Below are 27,425 nucleotides of genomic sequence, written 5' to 3'. Positions count from 1 at the left end.
AATAAAGAATAAAGAGAAACAGGAACTCAATAGTGTGGATGCTTAAAGCATCCACACAATAATAATAATAATAATAATAAAGAATAAAGAGAAACAGGAACTCAATAGTGTGGATGCTTAAAGCATCCACACAATAATAACTAGAAAGTGCATTTTCTGAAGAAACTGCAGTGTGAATGCTTGAATCTGAATGTATGGACTGAAATGAATTAATTGCTGAATTTTGAGTTAAAAATATTGAATGAGATTTAAAAAAAACAACAACAAAAAAACGAATTTAACCTGAAAACAAAGGTGCTGAACTGCTAAAAGCTGAAGGTTACACAGAAGAAGAAGTTGGAAAAAAGCTGAAAATGTTTTAATTGTAAATTAGAAAAACCTAAGAAATGAGAAAAGAACATTTAGAGTCAGAAAACATCTGAAAGAATATTAAAAGGTCATATTCTTTGAATCACTGAATGACTAAAATGTGATCCCTCCACTTGGATCCACACAGTTTAAAAAGTTTACATCTCTGAGCTTTGAAAGACAAGATGTTGGAAAGAGAACAACGATGGCGACGTTTTGAGGGTAAAATGATGGCTTTAACACTGTGGACACAGCAGCAGTTGAAAGAGAAGTGTTTAAGATGAATCTTGGCAGAGTGAGAGAGAGAGCTCGTTAAGCAGGCAGGTGTGAGCCTGGTTGCTATAGTGACCGCACCCAATGGCTCCATACACACGGACACAGACATGCACCTCACTTTTGCTGCTTAAAATGAACAGAAAAGTCAGGCCGAAACAAATCGTTCCCATATGAAAAGTACAAGTCGTATTGACGAAATTCTTTCACCGTGAGCGACAGCAATGTCTAGTCTACTGAATTCTCAGTTTTCATGCCTGTGGAGTTTATTATATGGACGTGGTGACAGTGGAAAGACACCATGCTCTTCTGATTTTCAAAAGAACCTTCTGAGCCATTTTAACATTAGAGTCTATGGAAGAGTTGGAGGGAGGAGGCTGTGCATTGGTGACATTTATGAAAGAACCATAACACCTAGTACAATAGTAAACACATTGGATGAAAGAGGACAGCCATGGCTACGTTTTGAGGGTAAAATCATACCTGTAGAGCAAACGCTGCGGACACAGCAGCAGTTTTAAAAAAGATTTTAAGATTAATTTTTTTGCTCCTCTCACTCTAGCAGTTGAGCTGCCTCACTCTAGCCCCAACATTCCGTCCCATACACACCCATTATAAACTCTGAAACGGGTGAAAAAACATCATGAAACTTAAACTGGAACTGAAGAAAAAGTATAATAGATATTGAAAAGATAAATACAAGTTGAATAGTTGAATGTCTTGTCTTCGTTTTAAAGTTTGAATGGTGGCTCTATGTCAATGTATGTGGAAGTAGTAAGAGTTTAAAAATGAGTAAGTTGAATGAGGATTTGAAGGGTCTCCCCATTGAAATACATTATAAATTTTTGTTGAATAAAGTTGAATAAAATTAAAAATATAAATGTTAAAAATGAGAAAAGTAGAAGCAGTCATGTCCAAAAGAAGAGGAATCTAATGGTGTTTGAATGGTTTTTCTAAGTTGAACGGTTTTGAAGGAGTAGGAGTACAAAAAACGTACGGAATAGATAAAACGGAATAATAAAGATTAGAAGAACAATACTGTGAATGCTTTTCAAGCATTCACACTAATAAAGATTCGAATAACAATACTGTGAATGCTTTTCAAGCATTCACACTAATAAAGATTAGAAGAACAATACTGTGAATGCTTTTCAAGCATTCACACTAACTAGAAAGTGCATTTTCTGAAGAAACTGCAGTGTGAATGCTTGAATCTGAATGTATGCACTGAAATGAATTAATTACTGAATTTAAGTTAAAAATCTTGAATGAGATAAAAAAAAAAAACCCGAATTTAACCTGAAAACAAAAGTGCTGAACTGCTAAAAGCTGAAGGTTACACAGAAGAAGAAGTTGGAAAAAAGCTGAAAATGTTTTAATTGTAAATTAGAAAAACCTAAGAAATGAGAAAAGAACATTTAGAGTCAGAAAACATCTGAATGAATATTAAAAGGTCATATTCTTTGAATCACTGAATGACTAAAATGTGATCCCTCCACTTGGACCCACACAGTTTAAAAAGTTTACATCTCTGAGCTTTGAAAGACAAGATGTTGGAAAAAGAACAACGATGGCGACGTTTTGAGGGTAAAATGATGGCTTTAACACTGTGGACACAGCAGCAGTTGAAAGAGAAGTGCTTAAGATGAATCTTGGTACAGTGGCAGGCAGAGCTCGTTAAGCAGGCAGGTGTGAGCCTGGTTGCTATAGTGACCGCACCCAATGGCTCCATACACACGCACACAGACATGCACCTCACTTTTGCTGCTTAAAATGAACAGAAAAGTCAGGCCGAAACAAATCGTTCCCAAATGAAAAGTAAAAGTCGTATTGACAAAATTCTTTCACCGTGAGCGACAGCAATGTCTAGTCTACCAAATTCTCAGTTTTCATGTCTGTGGAGTTTATTATATGGACGTGGTGACAGTGGAAAGACACCATGCTCTTCTGATTTTCAAACGAACCTTCTGAGACATTTTAACATTAGAGTCTATGGAAGAGTTGGAGGGAGGAGGCTGTGCATTGGTGACATTTACGAAAGAACCATAACACCTAGGACAATAGTAAACACATTGGATGAAAGAGGACAGCGATGGCTACGTTTTGAGGGTAAAATCATACCTGTAGAGCAAACGCTGCGGACACAGCAGCAGTTTTAAAAAAGATTTTAAGATTAATTTTTTTGCTCCTCTCACTCTAGCAGTTGAGCTGCCTCACTCTAGCCCCAACATTCCGTCCCATACACACCCATTATAAACTCTGAAACGGGTGAAAAAACATCATGAAACTTAAACTGGAACTGAAGAAAAAGTATAATAGATATTGAAAAGATAAATACAAGTTCAATAGTTGAATGTCTTGTCTTCGTTTTAAAGTTTGAATGGTGGCTCTATGTCAATGTATGTGGAAGTAGTAAGAGTTTAAAAATGAGTAAATTGAATGAGAATTTGAAGGGTCTCCCCATTGAAATACATGGGAAATTTTTGTTGAATAAAGTTGAATAAAATTAAAAATATAAATGTTAAAAATGAGAAAAATAGAAGCAGTGTTGTCCAAAAGAATAGGAATCTAACGGTGTTTGAATGGTTTTTCTAAGTTGAACGGTTTTGAAGGAGTAGGCTTTCAAAAAACGTACGGAATAGATAATAATAACTAGAAAGTGCATTTTCTGAAGAAACTGCAGTGTGAATGCTTGAATCTGAATGTATGCATTGAAATGAAATAATTACTGAATTTAAGTTAAAAATTTTGAATGAGATAAAAAAAAACAACCCGAATTTAACCTGAAAACAACAGTGCTGAACTGCTAAAAGCTGAAGGTTACACAGAAGAAGAAGTTGGAAAAAAGCTGAAAATGTTTTAATTGTAAATTAGAAAACCCTAAGAAATGAGAAAAGAACATTTAGAGTCAGAAAACATCTGAAAGAATATTAAAAGGTCATATTCTTTGAATCACTGAATGACTAAAATGTGATCCCTCCACTTGGACCCACACAGTTTAAAAAGTTTACATCTCTGAGCTTTGAAAGACAAGATGTTGGAAAAAGAACAACGATGGCGACGTTTTGAGGGTAAAATGATGGCTTTAACACTGTGGACACAGCAGCAGTTGAAAGAGAAGTGTTTAAGATGAATCTTGGCACAGTGGCAGGCAGAGCTCGTTAAGCAGGCAGGTGTGAGCCTGGTTGCTATAGTGACTGCACCCAAGGGCTCCATACACACGTACACAGACATGCGCCTCACTTTTGCTGCTTAAAATGAACAGAAAAGTCAGGCCGAAACAAATCGCTCCCAAATGAAAAGTAAAAGTCGTATTGACGAAATTCTTTCACCGTGAGCGACAGCAATGTCTAGTCTACCTAATTCTCAGTTTTCATGTCTGTGGAGTTTATTATATGGACGTGGTGACAGTGGAAAGACACCATGCTCTTCTGATTTTCAAACGAACCTTCTGAGCCATTTTAACATTAGAGTCTATGGAAGAGTTGGAAGGAGGAGGCTGTGCATTGGTGACATTTATGAGAGAACCATAACACCTAGGACAATAGTAAACACATTGGATGAAAGAGGACAGCCATGGCTACGTTTTGAGGGTAAAATCATACCTGTAGAGCAAACGCTGCGGACACAGCAGCAGTTTTAAAAAAGATTTTAAGATTAATTTTTTTGCTCCTCTCACTCTAGCAGTTGAGCTGCCTCACTCTAGCCCCAACATTCCGTCCCATACACACCCATTATAAACTCTGAAACGGCTGAAAAAACATCATGAAACTTAAACTGGAACTGAAGAAAAAGTATAATAGATATTGAAAAGATAAATACAAGTTGAATAGTTGAATGTCTTGTCTTCGTTTTAAAGTTTGAATGGTGGCTCTATGTCAATGTATGTGGAAGTAGTAAGAGTTTAAAAATGAGTAAGTTGAATGAGAATTTGAAGGGTCTCCCCATTGAAATACATGGGAAATTTTTGTTGAATAAAGTTGAATAAAATTAAAAATATAAATGTTAAAAATGAGAAAAATACAAGCAATGTTGTCCAAAATAATAGGAATCTAACGATGTTTGAATGGTTTTTCTAAGTTGAACGGTTTTGAAGGAGTAGGCTTTCAAAAAACGTACGGAATAGATAAAATATAATAATAAAGATTAGAAGAACAATACTGTGAATGCTTTTCAAGCATTCACACTAACTAGAAAGTGCATTTTCTGAAGAAACTGCAGTGTGAATGCTTGAATCTGAATGTATGCACTGAAATGAATTAATTGCTGAATTTTGAGTTAAAAATATTGAATGAGATAAAAAAAAAAACAAAAAAAAAAAACGAATTTAACCTGAAAACAAAGGTGCTGAACTGCTAAAAGCTGAAGGTTACACAGAAGAAGGAGTTGGAAAAAAACTGAAAATGTTTTAAATGTAAATTAGAAAACCCTAAGAAATGAGAAAAGAACATTTAGAGTCAGAAAACATCTGAATGAATATTAAAAGGTCATATTCTTTGAATCACTGAATGACTCAAATGTGATCCCTCCACTTTGATCCACACAGTTTAAAAAGTTTAAATGCCTGAGCTTTGAAAGATACGGTGTTGGAAAGAGAACAATAATGGCGACAATTTGAGGGTAAAATGATGGCTGTAACACTGTGGACACAGCAGCAGTTGAAAGAGAAGTGCTTAAGATGAATCTTGGTACAGTGGCAGGCAGAGCTCGTTAAGCAGGCAGGTGTGAGCCTGGTTGCTATAGTGACCGCACCCAATGGCTCCATACACACGTACACAGACATGCGCCTCACTTTTGCTGCTTAAAATGAACAGAAAAGTCAGGCCGAAACAAATCGCTCCCAAATGAAAAGTAAAAGTCGTATTGACAAAATTCTTTCACCGTGAGCGACAGCAATGTCTAGTCTACCTAATTCTCAGTTTTCATGCCTGTGGAGCTTATCATATGGACGTGGTGACAGTGGAAAGACACCATGCTCTTCTGATTTTCAAACGAACCTTCTGAGCCATTTTAACATTAGAGTCTATGGAAGAGTTGGAGGGAGGAGGCTGTGCATTGGTGACATTTATGAAAGAACCATAACACCTAGGACAATAGTAAACACATTGGATGAAAGAGGACAGCCATGGCTACGTTTTGAGGGTAAAATCATACCTGTAGAGCAAACGCTGCGGACACAGCAGCAGTTTTAAAAAAGATTTTAAGATTAATTTTTTTGCTCCTCTCACTCTAGCAGTTGAGCTGCCTCACTCTAGCCCCAACATTCCGTCCCATACACACCCATTATAAACTCTGAAACGGGTGAAAAAACATCATGAAACTTAAACTGGAACTGAAGAAAAAGTATAATAGATATTGAAAAGATAAATACAAGTTGAATAGTTGAATGTCTTGTCTTCGTTTTAAAGTTTGAATGGTGGCTCTATGTGAACGTATGTTGAAGTAGTAAGAGTTTAAAAATGAGTAAGTTGAATGAGAATTTGAAGGGTCTCCCCATTGAAATACATGGGAAATTTTTGTTGAATAAAGTTGAATAAAATTAAAAATATAAATGTTAAAAATGAGAAAAATACAAGCAACAGTGTCCAAAATAATAGGAATCTAATGGTGTTTGAATGGTTTTTCTAAGTTGAACGGTTTTGAAGGAGTAGGCTTTCAAAAAACGTACGGAATAGATAAAATATAATAACTAGAAAGTGCATTTTCTGAAGAAACTGCAGTGTGAATGCTTGAATCTGAATGTATGCACTGAAATGAATTAATTGCTGAATTTTGAGTTAAAAATATTGAATGAGATTAAAAAAAAAACAAAAAAACCCCCGAATTTAACCTGAAAACAAAGGTGCTGAACTGCTAAAAGCTGAAGGTTACACAGAAGAAGGAGTTGGAAAAAAACTGAAAATGTTTTAATTGTAAATTAGAAAAACCTAAGAAATGAGAAAAGAACATTTAGAGTCAGAAAACATCTGAAAGAATATTAAAAGGTCATATTCTTTGAATCACTGAATGACTCAAATGTGATCCCTCCACTTTGATCCACACAGTTTAAAAAGTTTAAATGCCTGAGCTTTGAAAGATACGGTGTTGGAAAGAGAACAATAATGGCGACAATTTGAGGGTAAAATGATGGCTGTAACACTGTGGACACAGCAGCAGTTGAAAGAGAAGTGCTTAAGATGAATCTTGGTACAGTGGCAGGCAGAGCTCGTTAAGCAGGCAGGTGTGAGCCTGGTTGCTATAGTGACCGCACCCAATGGCTCCATACACACGTACACAGACATGCGCCTCACTTTTGCTGCTTAAAATGAACAGAAAAGTCAGGCCGAAACAAATCGTTCCCAAATGAAAAGTAAAAGTCGTATTGACAAAATTCTTTCACCGTGAGCGACAGCAGCTTCTAGTCTACTGAATTCTCAGTTTTCATGCCTGTGGAGCTTATTATATGGACGTGGTGACAGTGGAAAGACACCATGCTCTTCTGATTTTCAAACGAACCTTCTGAGCCATTTTAACATTAGAGTCTATGGAAGAGTTGGAAGGAGGAGGCTGTGCATTGGTGACATTTATGAAAGAACCGTAACACCTAGGACAATAGTAAACACATTGGATGAAAGAGGACAGCCATGGCTACGTTTTGAGGGTAAAATGATGGCTGTAGAGCAAACGCTGTGGACACAGCAGCAGTTTTAAAAAAGATTTTAAGATTAATTTTTTTGCTCCTCTCACTCTAGCAGTTGAGCTGCCTCACTCTAGCCCCAACATTCCGTCCCATACACACCCATTATAAACTCTGAAACGGGTGAAAAAACATCATGAAACTTAAACTGGAACTGAAGAAAAAGTATAATAGATATTGAAAAGATAAATACAAGTTGAATAGTTGAATGTCTTGTCTTCGTTTTAAAGTTTGAATGGTGGCTCTATGTGAACGTATGTTGAAGTAGTAAGAGTTTAAAAATGAGTAAGTTGAATGAGAATTTGAAGGGTCTCCCCATTGAAATACATGGGAAATTTTTGTTGAATAAAGTTGAATAAAATTAAAAATATAAATGTTAAAAATGAGAAAAATACAAGCAATCATGTCCAAAAGAATAGGAATCTAATGGTGTTTGAATGGTTTTTCTAAGTTGAACGGTTTTGAAGGAGTAGGCTTTCAAAAAACGTACGGAAAAATAAAATATAACTAGAAAGTGCATTTTCTGAAGAAACTGCAGTGTGAATGCTTGAATCTGAATGTATGCACTGAAATGAATTAATTGCTGAATTTTGAGTTAAAAATTTTGAATGAGATTAAAAAAAAACAAACGAATTTAACCTGAAAACAAAAGTGCGGAACTGCTAAAAGCTGAAGGTTACACAGAAGAAGAAGTTGGAAAAAAGCTGAAAATGTTTTAATTGTAAATTAGAAAAACCTAAGAAATGAGAAAAGAACATTTAGAGTCAGAAAACATCTGAAAGAATATTAAAAGGTCATATTCTTTGAATCACTGAATGACTAAAATGTGATCCCTCCACTTGGACCCACACAGTTTAAAAAGTTTACATCTCTGAGCTTTGAAAGACACGGTGTTGGAAAGAGAACAACAATGGCGACGTTTTGAGGGTAAAATGATGGCTTTAACACTGTGGACACAGCAGCAGTTGAAAGAGAAGTGTTTAAGATGAATTTTGGCAGAGTGAGAGAGAGAGCTCGTTAAGCAGGCAGGTGTGAGCCTGGTTGCTATAGTGACCGCACCCAATGGCTCCATACACACGCACACAGACATGCACCTCACTTTTGCTGCTTAAAATGAACAGAAAAGTCAGGCCGAAACAAATCGTTCCCAAATGAAAAGTAAAAGTCGTATTGACAAAATTCTTTCACTGTGAGCGACAGCAATGTCTAGTCTACCAAATTCTCAGTTTTCATGTCTGTGGAGTTTATTATATGCACGTGGTGACAGTGGAAAGACACCATGCTCTTCTGATTTTCAAACGAACCTTCTGAGCCATTTTAACATTAGAGTCTATGGAAGAGTTTGAGGGAGGAGGCTGTGCATTGGTGACATTTATGAAAGAACCATAACACCTAGTACAATAGTAAACACATTGGATGAAAGAGGACAGCCATGGCTACGTTTTGAGGGTAAAATCATACCTGTAGAGCAAACGCTGCGGACACAGCAGCAGTTTTAAAAAAGATTTTAAGATTAATTTTTTTGCTCCTCTCACTCTAGCAGTTGAGCTGCCTCACTCTAGCCCCAACATTCCGTCCCATACACACCCATTATAAACTCTGAAACGGGTGAAAAAACATCATGAAACTTAAACTGGAACTGAAGAAAAAGTATAATAGATATTGAAAAGATAAATACAAGTTGAATAGTTGAATGTCTTGTCTTCGTTTTAAAGTTTGAATGGTGGCTCTATGTGAACGTATGTTGAAGTAGTAAGAGTTTAAAAATGAGTAAGTTGAATGAGAATTTGAAGGGTCTCCCCATTGAAATACATGGGAAATTTTTGTTGAATAAAGTTGAATAAAATTAAAAATATAAATGTTAAAAATGAGAAAAATACAAGCAACAGTGTCCAAAAGAATAGGAATCTAATGGTGTTTGAATGGTTTTTCTAAGTTGAACGGTTTTGAAGGAGTAGGCTTTCAAAAAACGTACGGAATAGATAAAATATAATAATAAAGATTAGAAGAACAATACTGTGAATGCTTTTCAAGCATTCACACTAACTAGAAAGTGCATTTTCTGAAGAAACTGCAGTGTGAATGCTTGAATCTGAATGTATGCACTGAAATGAATTAATTGCTGAATTTTGAGTTAAAAATTTTGAATGAGATTAAAAAAAAACAAACGAATTTAACCTGAAAACAAAAGTGCGGAACTGCTAAAAGCTGAAGGTTACACAGAAGAAGAAGTTGGAAAAAAGCTGAAAATGTTTTAATTGTAAATTAGAAAAACCTAAGAAATGAGAAAAGAACATTTAGAGTCAGAAAACATCTGAAAGAATATTAAAAGGTCATATTCTTTGAATCACTGAATGACTAAAATGTGATCCCTCCACTTGGACCCACACAGTTTAAAAAGTTTACATCTCTGAGCTTTGAAAGACACGGTGTTGGAAAGAGAACAACAATGGCGACGTTTTGAGGGTAAAATGATGGCTTTAACACTGTGGACACAGCAGCAGTTGAAAGAGAAGTGTTTAAGATGAATTTTGGCAGAGTGAGAGAGAGAGCTCGTTAAGCAGGCAGGTGTGAGCCTGGTTGCTATAGTGACCGCACCCAATGGCTCCATACACACGCACACAGACATGCACCTCACTTTTGCTGCTTAAAATGAACAGAAAAGTCAGGCCGAAACAAATCGTTCCCAAATGAAAAGTAAAAGTCGTATTGACAAAATTCTTTCACTGTGAGCGACAGCAATGTCTAGTCTACCAAATTCTCAGTTTTCATGTCTGTGGAGTTTATTATATGCACGTGGTGACAGTGGAAAGACACCATGCTCTTCTGATTTTCAAACGAACCTTCTGAGCCATTTTAACATTAGAGTCTATGGAAGAGTTTGAGGGAGGAGGCTGTGCATTGGTGACATTTATGAAAGAACCATAACACCTAGTACAATAGTAAACACATTGGATGAAAGAGGACAGCCATGGCTACGTTTTGAGGGTAAAATCATACCTGTAGAGCAAACGCTGCGGACACAGCAGCAGTTTTAAAAAAGATTTTAAGATTATTTTTTTTGCTCCTCTCACTCTAGCAGTTGAGCTGCCTCACTCTAGCCCCAACATTCCGTCCCATACACACCCATTATAAACTCTGAAACGGGTGAAAAAACATCATGAAACTTAAACTGGAACTGAAGAAAAAGTATAATAGATATTGAAAAGATAAATACAAGTTGAATAGTTGAATGTCTTGTCTTCGTTTTAAAGTTTGAATGGTGGCTCTATGTGAACGTATGTTGAAGTAGTAAGAGTTTAAAAATGAGTAAGTTGAATGAGAATTTGAAGGGTCTCCCCATTGAAATACATGGGAAATTTTTGTTGAATAAAGTTGAATAAAATTAAAAATATAAATGTTAAAAATGAGAAAAATACAAGCAACAGTGTCCAAAAGAATAGGAATCTAATGGTGTTTGAATGGTTTTTCTAAGTTGAACGGTTTTGAAGGAGTAGGCTTTCAAAAAACGTACGGAATAGATAAAATATAATAATAAAGATTAGAAGAACAATACTGTGAATGCTTTTCAAGCATTCACACTAATAACTAGAAAGTGCATTTTCTGAAGAAACTGCAGTGTGAATGCTTGAATCTGAATGTATGCATTGAAATGAAATAATTACTGAATTTAAGTTAAAAATATTGAATGAGATAAAAAAAAAAACCCCGAATTTAACCTGAAAACAAAAGTGCTGAACTGCTAAAAGCTGAAGGTTACACAGAAGAAGAAGTTGGAAAAAAGCTGAAAATGTTTTAATTGTAAATTAGAAAAACCTAAGAAATGAGAAAAGAACATTTAGAGTCAGAAAACATCTGAAAGAATATTAAAAGGTCATATTCTTTGAATCACTGAATGACTCAAATGTGATCCCTCCACTTTGATCCACACAGTTTAAAAAGTTTAAATGCCTGAGCTTTGAAAGACAAGATGTTGGAAAGAGAACAATAATGGCGACAATTTGAGGGTAAAATGATGGCTGTAACACTGTGGACACAGCAGCAGTTGAAAGAGAAGTGCTTAAGATGAATCTTGGTACAGTGGCAGGCAGAGCTCGTTAAGCAGGCAGGTGTGAGCCTGGTTGCTATAGTGACTGCACCCAATGGCTCCATACACACGTACACAGACATGCGCCTCACTTTTGCTGCTTAATATGAACAGAAAAGTCAGGCCGAAACAAATCGCTCCCAAATGAAAAGTATAGGTCGTATTGACGAAATTCTTTCACCGTGAGCGGCAGCAATGTCCACTCTACCTAATTCTCAGTTTTCATGCCTGTGGAGTTTATTATATGGACGTGGTGACAGTGTAAAAACACCATGCTCTTCTGATTTTCAAACGAACCTTCTGAGCCATTTTAACATTAGAGTCTATGGAAGAGTTGGAGGGAGGAGGCTGTGCATTGGTGACATTTACGAAAGAACCATAACACCTAGGACAATAGTAAACACATTGGATGAAAGAGGACAGCGATGGCTACGTTTTGAGGGTAAAATCATACCTGTAGAGCAAACGCTGCGGACACAGCAGCCGTTTTAAAAAAGATTTTAAGATTAATTTTTTTGCTCCTCTCACTCTAGCAGTTGAGCTGCCTCACTCTAGCCCCAACATTCCGTCCCATACACACCCATTATAAACTCTGAAACGGGTGAAAAAACATCATGAAACTTAAACTGGAACTGAAGAAAAAGTATAATAGATATTGAAAAGATAAATACAAGTTCAATAGTTGAATGTCTTGTCTTCGTTTTAAAGTTTGAATGGTGGCTCTATGTCAACGTATGTGGAAGTAGTAGGAGTTTAAAAATGAGTAAGTTGAATGAGAATTTGAAGGGTCTCCCCATTGAAATACATGGGAAATTTTTGTTGAATAAAGTTGAATAAAATTAAAAATATAAATGTTAAAAATGAGAAAAGTAGAAGCAGTCATGTCCAAAAGAATAGGAATCTAACGGTGTTTGAATGGTTTTTCTAAGTTGAACGGTTTTGAAGGAGTAGGAGTACAAAAAACGTACGGAATAGATAAAATATAATAACTAGAAAGTGCATTTTCTGAAGAAACTGCAGTGTGAATGCTTGAATCTGAATGTATGCACTGAAATGAATTAATTGCTGAATTTTGAGTTAAAAATATTGAATGAGATTTTAAAAAAACAAACAAAAAAAACGAATTTAACCTGAAAACAAAAGTGCTGAACTGCTAAAAGCTGAAGGTTACACAGAAGAAGAAGTTGGAAAAAAGCTGAAAATGTTTTAATTGTAAATTAGAAAAACCTAAGAAATGAGAAAAGAACATTTAGAGTCAGAAAACATCTGAAAGAATATTAAAAGGTTATATTCTTTGAATCACTGAATGACTAAAATGTGATCCCTCCACTTGGACCCACACAGTTTAAAAAGTTTACATCTCTGAGCTTTGAAAGACAAGATGTTGGAAAAAGAACAACGATGGCGACGTTTTGAGGGTAAAATGATGGCTTTAACACTGTGGACACAGCAGCAGTTGAAAGAGAAGTGTTTAAGATGAATCTTGGCAGAGTGGCAGGCAGAGCTCGTTAAGCAGGCAGGTGTGAGCCTGGTTGCTATAGTGACCGCACCCAATGGCTCCATACACACGACACAGACATGCACCTCACTTTTGCTGCTTAAAATGAACAGAAAAGTCAGGCCGAAACAAATCGTTCCCATATGAAAAGTACAAGTCGTATTGACGAAATTCTTTCACCGTGAGCGACAGCAGCTTCTAGTCTACTGAATTCTCAGTTTTCATGCCTGTGGAGTTTATTATATGGACGTGGTGACAGTGTAAAAACACCATGCTCTTCTGATTTTCAAACCAACCTTCTGAGCCGTTTTAACATTAGAGTCTATGGAAGAGTTGGAGGGAGGAGGCTGTGCATTGGTGACATTTATGAAAGAACCATAACACCTAGGACAATAGTAAACACATTGGATGAAAGAGGACAGCCATGGCTACGTTTTGAGGGTAAAATCATACCTGTAGAGCAAACGCTGTGGACACAGCAGCAGTTTTAAAAAAGATTTTAAGATTAATTTTTTTGCTCCTCTCACTCTAGCAGTTGAGCTGCCTCACTCTAGCCCCAACATTCCGTCCCATACACACCCATTATAAACTCTGAAACGGGTGAAAAAACATCATGAAACTTAAACTGGAACTGAAGAAAAAGTATAATAGATATTGAAAAGATAAATACAAGTTGAATAGTTGAATGTCTTGTCTTCGTTTTAAAGTTTGAATGGTGGCTCTATGTCAATGTATGTGGAAGTAGTAAGAGTTTAAAAATGAGTAAGTTGAATGAGGATTTGAAGGGTCTCCCCATTGAAATACATTATAAATTTTTGTTGAATAAAGTTGAATAAAATTAAAAATATAAATGTTAAAAATATGAAAAATAGAAGCAGTGTTGTCCAAAAGAATAGGAATCTAACAGTGTTTGAATGGTTTTTCTAAGTTGAACGGTTTTGAAGGAGTAGGCTTTCAAAAAACGTACGGAATAGATAATAATAATAAAATAGAATAATAATAAAGATTCGAATAACAATACTGTGAATGCTTTTCAAGCATTCACACTAACTAGAAAGTGCATTTTCTGAAGAAACTGCAGTGTGAATGCTTGAATCTGAATGTATGGACTGAAATGAATTAATTGCTGAATTTTGAGTTAAAAATTTTGAATGAGATAAAAAAAAAAACAACAACCTGAATTTAACCTGAAAACAAAAGTGCTGAACTGCTAAAAGCTGAAGGTTACACAGAAGAAGAAGTTGGAAAAAAGCTGAAAATGTTTTAATTGTAAATTAGAAAAACCTAAGAAATGAGAAAAGAACATTTAGAGTCAGAAAACATCTGAAAGAATATTAAAAGGTCATATTCTTTGAATCACTGAATGACTAAAATGTGATCCCTCCACTTGGATCCACACAGTTTAAAAAGTTTACATCTCTGAGCTTTGAAAGACAAGATGTTGGAAAGAGAACAACGATGGCGACGTTTTGAGGGTAAAATGATGGCTGTAACACTGTGGAGACAGCAGCAGTTGAAAGAGAAGTGTTTAAGATGAATTTTGGCAGAGTGGCAGAGAGAGCTCGTTAAGCAGGCAGGTGTGAGCCTGGTTGCTATAGTGACCGCACCCAATGGCTCCATACACACGGACACAGACATGCACCTCACTTTTGCTGCTTAAAATGAACAGAAAAGTCAGGCCGAAACAAATCGTTCCCAAATGAAAAGTAAAAGTCGTATTGACGAAATTCTTTCACCGTGAGCGACAGCAGCTTCTAGTCTACTGAATTCTCAGTTTTCATGCCTGTGGAGTTTATTATATGGACGTGGTGACAGTGGAAAGACACCATGCTCTTCTGATTTTCAAACCAACCTTCTGAGCGATTTTAACATTGGAGTCTATGGAAGAGTTGGAGGGAGGAGGCTGTGCATTGGTGACATTTATGAAAGAACCATAACACCTAGTACAATAATAAACACATTGGATGAAAGAGGACAGCCATGGCTACGTTTTGAGGGTAAAATCATACCTGTAGAGCAAACGCTGCGGACACAGCAGCAGTTTTAAAAAAGATTTTAAGATTAATTTTTTTGCTCCTCTCACTCTAGCAGTTGAGCTGTCTCACTCTAGCCCCAACATTCCGTCCCATACACACCCATTATAAACTCTGAAACGGGTGAAAAAACATCATGAAACTTAAACTGGAACTGAAGAAAAAGTATAATAGATATTGAAAAGATAAATACAAGTTGAATAGTTGAATGTCTTGTCTTCGTTTTAAAGTTTGAATGGTGGCTCTATGTCAATGTATGTGGAAGTAGTAAGAGTTTAAAAATGAGTAAATTGAATGAGAATTTGAAGGGTCTCCCCATTGAAATACATGGGAAATTTTTGTTGAATAAAGTTGAATAAAATTAAAAATATAAATGTTAAAAATGAGAAAAATAGAAGCAGTCATGTCCAAAAGAATAGGAATCTAATGGTGTTTGAATGGTTTTTCTAAGTTGAACGGTTTTGAAGGAGTAGGAGTACAAAAAACGTACGGAATAGATAAAATAGAACTAGAAAGTGCATTTTCTGAAGAAACTGCAGTGTGAATGCTTGAATCTGAATGTATGCACTGAAATGAATTAATTGCTGAATGTTAAGTTAAAAATCTGAATGAGCTGGAAAATACAGAATTTTTAACCTGAAAATAAAAGTGCAGAACTTTTGAAAGCTGATGTTCACACAGAAGAAGTTGGAAAAAGCTAAGCATGTTTAAAATGTAAATAATAAAAAGATGAGTAATGACAAAAGAAAATTTAGAGTCAGAAAACCTCTGAATGAATATTAAAAGTTCATATTCTTCTAATTGAAATGAACTTAAAAGATGAACAAACATTCTGCAGAAAATACAAACTTTAATATACAGCATGATGTTTTTCAGACATATACACATGTGTATATCATGTTTAATAGTATTACATACATCAATTTGTTTTGTATGTCATAGAAAATAACATAAAAATCTTAAGTCATATTTTACAGCTTCTTTCTGAAAAGGACTGGTAGAATAAAGAAAAATAACTAAATTAAATAACTAAATAAAAAATAATGAGCAACATATGAAATACATGAAAATTCAACTTTTAAAACCACAATCCTGAACCTTTAAATTGTGTTGGTTTCTTAGAACATGGCTGAACAGCTGTTTCTATCGGTCTACTTAATCTTCTGATCTGTCTACACATCTTTTTATTACTCATTCTTTTTTATGTTTTAATGTAAACAGAGTCCACACAGTGGTAAAAGAGAACTGTATAGAGATTTGTGAGTAAACTCAAATGAAAGCCTAAGGTGGTGACACAGTTTAACACATGCAAATAATCAAATAAACACATTAGTCCTTTTTGTGAACATGGATAAATAAGTATCAATACAGCATTGTTCAGCCATGCCACTAAAGGCTTTTTTACACATTGTTTTAACCTGGGCTCAGACACAAAGTCCCAAATTTAGTTAGTCCCTGACTTTGAGTTGTGGTTATGACTAATTATTATACACAAGGCTTTATCTATCTAAACTCTAAGGACACAAATATGAAAAAACCTATACTTACCAGCTGATACCCCACACTACACACTAGGTGTGCCATGTGACCTGAAACTTTGGTACAAAATCATCATAATCATTCTGTTAACACTGTTTTTTAACGCTGTTTGTGTTGCTGTTCAGCAGTTTAAAATGTTTTAGATTGGATTACATGGAATGAATTTGAATTTTCTTGGGGGGTTTTGTGTGTGTTTCGTTCTCAGCAGATTTTTTCTTCCATAACGTTGAATTCCAGTTACCACATTTCTGGTCATATGACATCCCAAGTGCCCACTTAAAAAAATCCCTACAGTTAATTCAACATTAAAACAAAATAAAAAAATGTTAAATAAATAAAGGTTTGCTCTGTGATGAAATATTAAATAAGCATACATTGTACAGAGCACTAACAATGAAAACAATCCTTTAGCCTGTTGATCAGAGAGAGGCAGTCATTATGTCCATTTAAAACCTGTAATCACAGAGCACAATGTTTCTGTGAAACTATGAAGTCCCATATGATCCTCATCACGTCCAGTGACTTCAGAGTGGATCCTCCCTGTCATCCGGCCAGTGTTTGATGTGTGGCAAGCAGCACAGAAGCAGGATAGCTGAGGACTTTAAAAGAAGAGCAGAAAACGGGAACATATGTAGTTGTAAATGTAAATATCAGTGATACTTGTCTTGTCAAAGGGAATAAAATAATGAAAATGTTAACTTACACACTCATTTAGAGAGGATCTTGACACTGCACAGAGGAGGCACAGTCAGTCTGACAATGATGGTGATCTCCAGGGATGTTTTCCTGCAGCAACATTCCTGCCAACTGGCCATATGATCCAGAGTAGTTGGTTTGTAATGAACAGAAAGGTGTATATGTTAGGTAGTGTGCACTCAGAGCTGGTCCTAAGAAACAAACACATCCTGTAATAAACTGAATACCTGTAGTAGTGCTGCTGCAAATATGAAGCCCTTCTATCATGAGTGGTTTCAAAGAAGGTGTTTTGGAGGCTCGGTCACAGAAACTGTGCAGTCTGTTCAGTCCTGAGTGTCTCAGCTCTGATGGGGATGGATCACAGAGGGAAACACCTGAGTACAGACATTACAATACACTCTAACACTCCTAAGGTCAAGTGAAAACACAATTTAAACACTTTACAAAGAATGAATACATGTTTTCATGGAAATTATGTCATTAACCCTTTTTGTTGTGAGTAAATCTCACCGACTGCTTGTGGGACAAGCTAGAAGGAGGACTTATCACAGAATGTCTCCTGTGCTCCAGATGTGAAGTCTCACGCTCTGATCGTACGGCGATGAAGATGGTGATGATGAAGCCTCTCTGATCTGTGGCATTACAGTTTCTAGCTGCTATGTGCTTCACACTGTTGGATCTTACATGTGAAGCTTGGAGAAGACACAGGAGGACTGTGTCTCTCTTAAAAAAGAAAAAGGGAAACCTAACACCCCCCCCCCCCCTCAGCTCCCACCGTAAACCCCCCCCTCAACTCCCCAACCTCACACCATCCAATGTCTATACAAATGTAGGGTATCAGCTGGTAACAGAAAGCAAGTGTTACATATGTACTACTTATGTAACACTGCTGAAACATTTCTGGCCAGAAATGTGCAGTTATCAACCCAGACCCACCCTGATGATTGCACTGGCCGAAACATGATAAAAGCTCATAAAAATGTATGTTTCATCGAAAGATTTGTCCAAAAATATAATCGTATACTTTTGAAAAAGTTTAAAGTTTATAACAAACCAAAATAATAACATTTTTGTAAATAGTATTTCAAAATAGAGGCACACATAAAGTGGCTTAACTGTCATTATTGCTGTAATTAGGTTTGTTTGTTTGTTTGTGTTTGTTTTTTTAAAAAGAAACCTTTAGTCATTATTGTTCTCTCAGAAACAATGAAGAAGCTGTTGAACATTTATGTGTTGTGTAGGCAATCCTCTGGTCCACCCTCCCTCCCTCCCAGCCACGGTGAGACTGGGGCAGCCTGGCAGGATGTTGAAGCCTGGCTGCAGAGAGGATATGCCTACACTATTCATTTTAAACTGCTATATTTGATTTTTCTGACATTTATAGGTTACTGTTAGTGAATTTTAGATTTTCTGTGATAAATAAAATTGTCATCTTTTACTGATATCATTACTTAATTCATGTAATTGTATTTTATGTAAACAATTCAACCATTATACTGCAATGCAGAGCGTCAACTTTTAAATATCGCTCTACTTTCTTAAGTCATTCAAAAATATAGAAATTACTTACTGTATTCAAAGATCTAGATCATGAATCATCACAGGACAATACACAGTATACTGGGTCATGGTAACTATGGTAGGTCTTCAAGACTCCAGAATGGAGACATCGATCTGGCTGAGAAATGAAAATTAGGTCAAGCAGTGTGTTCTTCTCTGTGGTAGGGGCAGTGATGACCTGTGCGTATCCCCTAGACTCAAACAACTCCATGATTGGTTTGTTTGCACTGGATAAAACATTCTCATTAAAATCACCACAAACTATGATGGGATGACAGTCCATGATCTCCAATGAGTCTAATAGGCTTACCAGGTTTTTCAGGAATGGCCTCAGAGTGTAGTCTGGAGGTCTGTATACAACTGCAATCAGAGCACTGACTGGTGCTTCAACCTTTAAAGCCAGAAATTCAAGGTCAGTTACATTATGGATGTACTGTTTTTCATGCACTTGAATGTCACTTTTCACATAAACAGCAACTCCACCACCACTTCTGTTTGCCATTTGGGGAAAGTTTGTGTAGGACAGGTGTCTGTTGCGTTTGAACAAATTGTAATTTTCCAAGTGGAGACTCTCTGCGACAAAAGAGCCCCGCAGGTGTGTTTCTGTTAGGCACAAAACATCTGCTAGACACAATTCATGGTGACTTTTGATGTCATTAATGTGAGCTGGCAGTCCCTCTGTATTATGATGAACAATGGTGAAAACCTCTGACCTGCTGAGGGTTTGTCTCACGTGTAGAAGAGGCATCATGTCATCAAGGTTGGCTTGTCTCATGTTCTCAAGTGCTGCAGTGATTTCTGGGTTGGTGAATATTTTTTTCTCCTCCATATCAAGAAGATACAGTCCACTGAGAGACGTCACTCTACTGACAGCTACGTAGGCCATGCCGGGCTCAAAAATGCTCTTAAGAGAGACAACAGCTGATGTAGTTGTCATACCCTGTACCTTATGTATTGTACATGCAAAGGCCAGCTTCACTGGGAACTGTCTTCGTACCACTCCTTTCTGCTTCAGATTCTCCTCTGCTCTCTCAATGTACACCATGTCGTCTGCTGGTGTGCGGTTATTCTTTCCAGATGTCTCATTATCCATTTTAAGTCCAAGTTTGATGATGTGTTGGTCGTTTTCAGAGTGAACTACTCTAAGTAGTTTTCCAAAAGCTCCATTAACCAAACCATTTTGTATGTCAATGTTTCTGGTGAGCATGACACGAGCTCCTTCTGCAACTTTCAGTGTGTCTGGTAACTCGTTTTTACCTCCTTTCAATGGTCTGTCTTGAAGTGCCATTCTGCCAGTTCTAGGATCTTTTCTATAATCATCTGCATGGATGTCAATGATATGAGTGTGGAGCAGAGCCAGTGTTGAAGAGTTGTGTGCATCCACTTCTTTATTAGTTGCAAAAATGTGCAATGCATCAGTCGGACAATGGGCTGGTTCAGTTATGGCCTGTAACAACAAATCTCTATCTGCTTCGCAAAGCTCATCCAACTTTCCTTTTACACGAATTCTGTTCAGCATCTCAGCAAAGACAACATCATCTTTCTGACGCATAATCTCAGTCAGAGTGATCATCTGAAAATGCTCCCGCCACAGGTCGATCTCGGACGGGTCGTGCACACAGAGAGGTTTAGACTGTCGCACTGGGGGTAGCTGATAGAAGTCTCCGACAGCAATGACTGACATGCCTCCAAAGGGTCTCCGAGTCCCTTTGATCTGTTTGAGTCTTGCATCTACATATGCAAAGAGATGTCTTGACACCATAGACACTTCGTCAATGACGATTATTTCAGCATTCAAAAGTTCTGATCTGACTTCATCCAGCTGATTGCCAAGTCCCTGAATGGGAGGTTTTAAGCTTCTAGGCAGCTTGAGAAGAGAATGCAGTGTTGTTCCAGAAATGTTAAAAGCTGCAGTCCCAGTGAAAGCAGTTAACAGGACAGTGGGTTTTGATATGTCAACGTCGTCTGCATATCTGGGCACTTTGCTCAGTATCTTAGATGCTTCTGAGTAGATGCATTTGATAAGATGTGATTTTCCTGTTCCAGCACCACCATTAATATAAAAGAAAAACTGCTCTGGATTTAGAGCACAGACTCTTTTAATGCACCAGTCTCTAACTGCATAAAATATGCAGGCTTGCTTCTTGTTCAGATTCTGAAACATCTGACGTAACAATGTGGGATCAATAGCAGGGGGTTCCCTGATGGCTCTGACTTCTGTTGAAGCATCAGCCTGACGGCTGTAGTCGGGCACATCTTCCTGTTCATTTTCATTGTCTCGCTCTCTTTCTTGTTCGACAAGTGGCAACCTTACGAGATCTGATTCAGGTGCCAGATTACACCATTCGTCAGTCACACCTCTGTTCTGCTCATATTCCTCAACAGCGCTCTCGATCTCCTCACTGTTTTTCTCATATTTTTCTCTGTTTCTTTTGACAATGTGTTGCACGTACTCAAGATGGTCAGTACCTGGTAGCTGTACACAGCCAGCACCATAGAAAGCCTGATAGGATGGCAACGATGGTGTTTTCAGTTCGTGGTCTGAACGATGAGGAAGGTACAGTTTAAGCAGTCTTCCGTAATATTGCTCTGGATGTTTTTCTTGTGAGCAGCGGTGAAATCTGATGATAGCAGGCTTATTGTTTTTGCGCCTTTGCACAAACCCCATCTCATTGAGAAGGGGCAAAACATCTTTACCTTTTTTCTGTTGGCCATAGACAATCCTGCAAGTAGCAGCAAAGTCTGCCATGCACATCTCCTCATACTCTGGTGTTTCAGGTCTGGCTTTGTATTTGTCATTCAAAGATGTCATCCAAACATTGGAAGACTCAGGTGTTGTGTTGTCCAGAACTGACAGGGGACGACTCATCTCTCGCTTCTTTGAATATGCCTGCATGACGGCTCTCATTTCATCGCACTCATTTACACTGTCCTTATGGGAGTTCTCAATGACAGTTTTCAGGTACTCAGATAGCCCGCCCTCTTTTTTTGATATATATTTCATTAAATAATTTGCAGCACCAAAAGCATCTAAAACAAAGCTTATGTCGATATTACTGTTCCAGGCTTCAAGCAGATGTGGATTATAGCCGTTTATCCAAGAGTCTTTTGGATCACGCTTTAGTATGATCGTACTCCTCATGTTCATTTTATTCAGGTATCTCTCATATTCTGCATGTGTCAACTTGCATCTTTCCAAGAGCTGCTCTAAACTCATGGAAGCAGTTTCAGGTTCATTCAGCAGCTGGTTCAGTGGTCTGAGCTTGTTCTTTGCCGTTTCTACTTCCAGTGCATCATCCTCACTGGGTCTTGTGATCATTGTCTCATTGCAGGGTGGTTTGGGAAAACCAAAACGGCACCCGGAGCTTAAACTCCTAAAGCACGTCTTTGTGTGGTTCTTACTGTGTTTTTGCACTTCTGTTACTTTTTTGTACAGTTCAGGTTGTTTATGTGGATCAGGCAGCTGAGCTGTGATGTATTTGTTTATAAAATCAAGAACAGTTTGCTCATCATCCTCCTCAAACACAGGAGCACCTTCTACCCACAGGAGGCAGTGTATGTGTGGGCTTCCTCTGTGCTGAAACTCAACTCTGTAAAAGTAGTCAATGACTTTGCCAAGTGGCTCTGCGGGAGATAAGAGTAAATCTCTGAATAATGCTTCAACTCTCTTGTCAAACATGCGCATTGTTGTGACAGGATTGCTTCTCAGGATGTCACACTTTGCTGACCAGTCGAGTCCTTCAAAATTCACTTGTTCACCTTGCTGCCTTGTTATTGCCTCGATCACTTCAGGCCAGCGCATTTCAGCAGCTGAAAATGTGCAAAAGAACGTGGGAGTTCCCAACTGTCTGATCATGGCAAAAAGATCTCTTGTTGTTTTCTCCCAATAGGCTGGGGTTCCTCTCAGAGGCTGCATGAATCTCACTGCATCTTTATTTCGCACCAGTTTCTCCACCTCATGTTTATCTTGTAACATGCCTGAGGTTATTTTTCTACCATCTCTGGTCAGAGGCTTTGCCTTCCTTAACTGTACTGTCATGCTGGATGTAGCCAAGTGTATTTCAGTCACAAACTGTGCAAAGAATAAATAGTTTGTGTCTTTGGCAAAACGATCATCAATGCAGAAAAGTCTTGATTTGAAATACCCACTGGGGGATACTTTGATCAGCCTTCTTTCATCAAGTGTGTTTTGGCCTGTAGGAAACTGCACAGGGAAGGCCATGGCCTCCAGTTTAGGTGTTTTAAAAAAACTTATTGGATTGTTTCTCTCTGCAGGAGCAACAGAGTAGATTCCTTCACTGAAACATAATATCTCCTCAGCCACATCAGGGGGCTGCAAACAGGACTCGAGTGCAAAACCACCATTAGTCAGTCCATCTGCTTGCTCTGAATCATCTCTCATCTGTTCATGTGATTGTTCACCATCACAGGGTAACATGTCAATGTCCTGTTCATTTATATTTTGTGCTTCACTCAGTGCATTTTTCTCACAGCTGTCAATTTCCATTAAATCAGCCTCATCATAATCGTCCTCATTCATGTTTTCATCATCATCATCCTCATCATCTTCATCAGGAAGAGTTGGATCACACAGCTCAGCATCATCTCTGATGCTCACATCCTTATACTGTGGATGAATCTGCTTGAGTTTATGCAGTGCTTGCACAAGTTTAGACCAGCTTACAGTCTGAAACAGCTGATGACCTTTGTAAGACAAGCGTCTCTTCAATTTTACTCTGATCACCTGAGAATTAATTCTCAATCGAGGTAGTGTTTCAACAGTTTCCTGTACCTCTGATGGGACACAGACCACATTTCCTCTAATTGCTCTTTGTCTGCCTTTGGGAAGAGGAATGATCTTGGCAAATGGTATGCACTTGGCTATGAGATGTCTCTCCAGTATGTTGAGATCAGAAAGTTCAGCTGGAATATCAGCAAGATCCAACTTATTGGCAACAGCAAGTGCTGGCATGGATCCATTTTTAAGATGATCGTGGCAGGTGTGACATATCCACTCTCTCTTTCTCTCATCAGGCACTTTGCACTGCTCATTTCTGCAGTTTTCATCACAAACATGAACAAACTTTCCTGTCAAACATGTTGCAACTACATGTGGGTTTTTGACATACTTTGACCTTGTGCAGGGTCGCACTTGGTTTGGAAATGAAGCCTTGAAGCATACAGTACATGGGTATGATGGTCCAGCTTTGATTTGTGATTTGAACACAGATATGGCCTCGTTGATCACACTGTTGTCACTCTCTTGGGTTTGTCTGTTCACCCATCTGTATTTCCTTTTTATTTTCATTGCACATCTCATGTTGTGCATAATCCTGAATGCAAGATTACTTTGATACCTGTCTCGCATTAGTTGTTTCATTAGTTGTCTGTGTCTTACTCTGAATGCATTGTCACGTGCATAACGCTGAGTCACACGAGATCTCTGTCTCTCTCTGAATTCAGGGTTTTCTTGATACCTTTTAGTTATATAGTTTTTTTGTTTTTGTCTAAATTCAGCATTGTCACAGTAGCGTCTTTTAATATATTGTTGTTGTTTCTTTCTGAATTCATCGTTCTCACAGTAGCGTCTTTTAATATATTGTTGTTGTTTCTTTCTGAATTCATCGTTCTCACAGTAGCGTCTTTTAATATATTGTTGTTGTTTCTTTCTGAATTCATCGTTCTCACAGTAGCGTCTTTTAATATATTGTTGTTGTTTCTTTCTAACTGTAGCATTCTCAGAAAAACGTTTTTTAACATATTGTTTTTGTTTCTTTCTGAATTCATCATTTTCACAGTAACGTCTTTTCATATACTGTTGTTGTTTTTGTCTAACTTCAGGATTGTTTTTATATGTCTCGCTTGCGCAAGATTTTTTCTTTTCTTTGTAATCTTTATTTGAAGCATACTTTTGTTGTTCTCTCCTTTTTTGGTTTTCTTTTCTCTGATTTCTGGGTTTCTCTGATGCCATTAATCTTCTTTTCATTTTGTGCCTTTGTTGTTTATTAACTTTTTTCAGTTTTTGTAAAACTATATCAGAAAGGTCACAGGCAGCAACATTTGTTATGGCAGCATTTGATTGACATGAAAAAGCATCACTTGATGGAAGGAAACTTAATTCACTGCATAGTTCTTCAGTTGGTATATTAGGAGGTTCATTCTGATCTTCATATGATGTGAACTGAGTCACGTGAACTTCTTTTTGTTTCACCGGTGGCGTACAAATGGACATTTGACAAAAGATGTTCTCAGTCAGATCAGTCGTTGTGTTTCTCCTTGGAGTAGAGGAGTTTGCTTCATCAACAGTTGTATCAGAGTGAGTAGATGCCACAGCAGTGGCAGCTGTTGGTCTGCAGACTGTGTCTGTGATAGTATCACTCAGGTTGACTGTGCTCATACTGTAGAACTGCACAGGCTTCAGTTCATAGTTACAAGAGGGTGATATCTCCATCATTTCATAAGAATCTTGGATCCTCTTAATCATGTCACTGAGGAGTGTGAATTTCAGCATCACAGCTGTACCACGATTACGTGACTGTAGTAATAGAGGAAGACCACTGGGTGTTCTGGAGTGTGGATCAAAGAAACCATATTTGCCTGATGTGGATCTGAACACTGCGATACACAATCCACTCATAATCAATAAGGCATACTGCACATCTGACAACAGGCAGCTCAGTCCTGCTTCTAAGCTGAGAAAGGTATCTACTGCTTCCTCTGGAGGTTCTTCAAATGTCCCATACCGGGAAGGCTGTGTCATGTCGACATCATACATAGACCAGCGAGCATCAACTTTGTCTGGCAGCTCATCGGTTGCCAAATGAATATTTTTAGGAAATCTTTTCTTGGCCTCTTTGTACATCACATCACCTTTATCCAAGACCAGATTAAGGTCAGCTGTAGTCATGTTTTCATTCTCATGAAGGAAAGCAAGAAATGTGAGTGAGTTACATGTGCACTGCTTGTTTCTGGAGTCTCCATATTTAGGATGAGCCTGGCTGCGAGATGCACAGACATGTATAACAGAGGGCTGGTTTTCAAGGTTCACTCTTTCTGCATGAGATGGTCCTGCCACATCACTGTGACAGCCTCTTTTCAAAAAGTCAGCATAACCCACCTGTGGGGCACTTGACACCTCATGTTGTTCATTAACTTTATGCTGCAGTCCACTCTTTACAGCATCAGCATAAGATACCTGTTGTACATGTGCAGGAACATGTTGACCTGCCTGTTTGACACTGTCAGAATTGGTCTTTGTAGACACACTGTCTTCTGCAGAGCTCTGAGGAAAATCAAACTCAGCTTGTTCACATGTTGGTACTTTGTGAAACTCATGAAACTTTTTCCAGCGTTGTTTTGCAGCTTGTGACTTTTTCTGCTTCCTTGGCATTTTCACACACCTGCAAGTGTTTCTCTTAGTCTTTAGAAAATATGTTCACAAGATAAGAGTGGCACACACCAGGAGATGTTGTCTTTGTTTTTATATTTCAGTTTTTATTTGTCTTAAACAGTTGTCTTTCGTTTGACAGTTTGTTCTTCAGTTGAGAGAATATTATGCACTCTCTTTATTGGCTTGGCATTTTTCAGCAGCAAGCCAAGAGTGAAAAACAGGTAGAGAGAAAATTTAGAAGAGAGAACAGGCAGAGCAGGAGAGACACGGCTGGGAAATCACAATCAAACCGTGAATTAGTTTTCTTTGTTCAGTTTGTTCTCAGGTAGAGGCAATATATGCACTCTTTATTGCTTTAATGGCTTGGCGTTTTTCAGCAGCAAGCCAAGAGTGAAAAACAGGTAGAGAGAAAATTTAGCAGTGAGAACAGGCAGAGCAGGAGAGACACGGCTTTAAATCAAACCGCAGATTTTTCTTTGTTTGTTCAGTTTGTTCATAGGTTGAGGCAAAATATGCACTCTTTATTGCTTTGTTGGCTTGGCGTTTTTCAGCAGCAAGCCAAGAGTGAAAAACAGGTAGAGAGAAAATTTAGCAGAGAGAACAGACAGAGCAGGAGAGACACGGCTTTAAATCAAACCGCAAAAGGATTGTTGGTTTGGCAAAATTTCTCACAAACCACAGAGTGAAATATAGATGGAAAGAAGGCAGAGACAATAGGTGGAGCAGGACAGAGGATAGAGGGGTTGGGGGGTTGGGATGTGAGAGAGAAGACTGGAGATCTGGTCCTTGTTCTTCTTCTTCTACACACTCTGAACAAAAAACAAGAAAAAAAAATAATTTTATTAAAATTATATCACATGGTAATTGTATGAACTAAATGTGACTACTGCAAAAGGACAAAACAAATATTCAAGCTAAACTGTTGTCGGCTGCCATGTGCAAAAAGTTGCATAATTGGGCACTTTTTAAAAGAATAAATATTTAATTAAATTCAGCAATAATATTTTTAAATACAAATATGATTGAGTGAATCATTAATTAATCACATGTAGTGTGACTACAAAAATGTACGAAAAAAATATTTTAGCCCAATTGTTAAGCTGCACTTATGTGTATTTATTATAAAATTGTGTTTAAAAGGTCTAGCACAAAGTTTGAACCCATCACTTTACAGCTTATATTAGTCATATAATTTTTTTATTTTGGTCTACTTCTCTTACAGTATGTGCACACCTACCAGGCAAAGCACAGTGTCAGTCAGGTTCCTGAAAGAAACGAGAAATAATACGTTAGTTGTCTGTACAGTGTTATCAGACTAACAGAAA

The 27,425-nt window shown here is 37.5% G+C and overlaps 2 protein-coding genes across 4 annotated transcripts in view; both read right to left on the bottom strand.

Annotated features, from left to right (window-relative positions):
• The window catches only part of kcnh1b (potassium voltage-gated channel, subfamily H (eag-related), member 1b), a 237,164-nt gene that overhangs the window by 86,575 nt on the left and 123,164 nt on the right, over positions 1-27,425 (bottom strand). The window lies entirely within an intron of this gene.
• On the bottom strand, positions 15,744-21,567 carry LOC145429247 (ATP-dependent DNA helicase PIF1-like). Of its 3 annotated transcripts, XR_013909481.1 has the most exons (4): positions 19,021-21,567; positions 17,378-17,494; positions 17,158-17,261; positions 15,744-17,053 (listed from the first exon to the last, which is right to left on the bottom strand). XR_013909481.1 is itself a non-coding variant. In XM_080302512.1 (2 exons), exons 1-2 carry the CDS (start codon positions 21,520-21,522, stop codon positions 17,489-17,491), a joined length of 2,508 nt encoding a protein of 835 aa, XP_080158638.1. In that variant the 5' UTR covers positions 21,523-21,567; the 3' UTR covers positions 15,744-17,488. The 3 variants fall into 3 exon arrangements, 1 of the variants encoding a protein (XP_080158638.1); XR_013909480.1 differs by having other exon boundaries at positions 15,744-17,261; XM_080302512.1 differs by having other exon boundaries at positions 15,744-17,494.

The sequence above is a fragment of the Astatotilapia calliptera genome, chromosome 6 (genome assembly GCF_964374335.1).
Source record: "Astatotilapia calliptera chromosome 6, fAstCal68.1, whole genome shotgun sequence".
NCBI lineage: Eukaryota > Metazoa > Chordata > Actinopteri > Cichliformes > Cichlidae > Astatotilapia > Astatotilapia calliptera.
Note: the sequence above shows the minus strand (reverse complement) of the source record. Positions and strands in the feature narration are given on the sequence as shown.

Coding starts and splice junctions, on each gene's coding strand:
- LOC145429247 (XM_080302512.1), bottom strand. CDS start 21,522: ATGACATCTTTGAATGACAAATACAAAGCCAGACCTGAAACACCAGAG.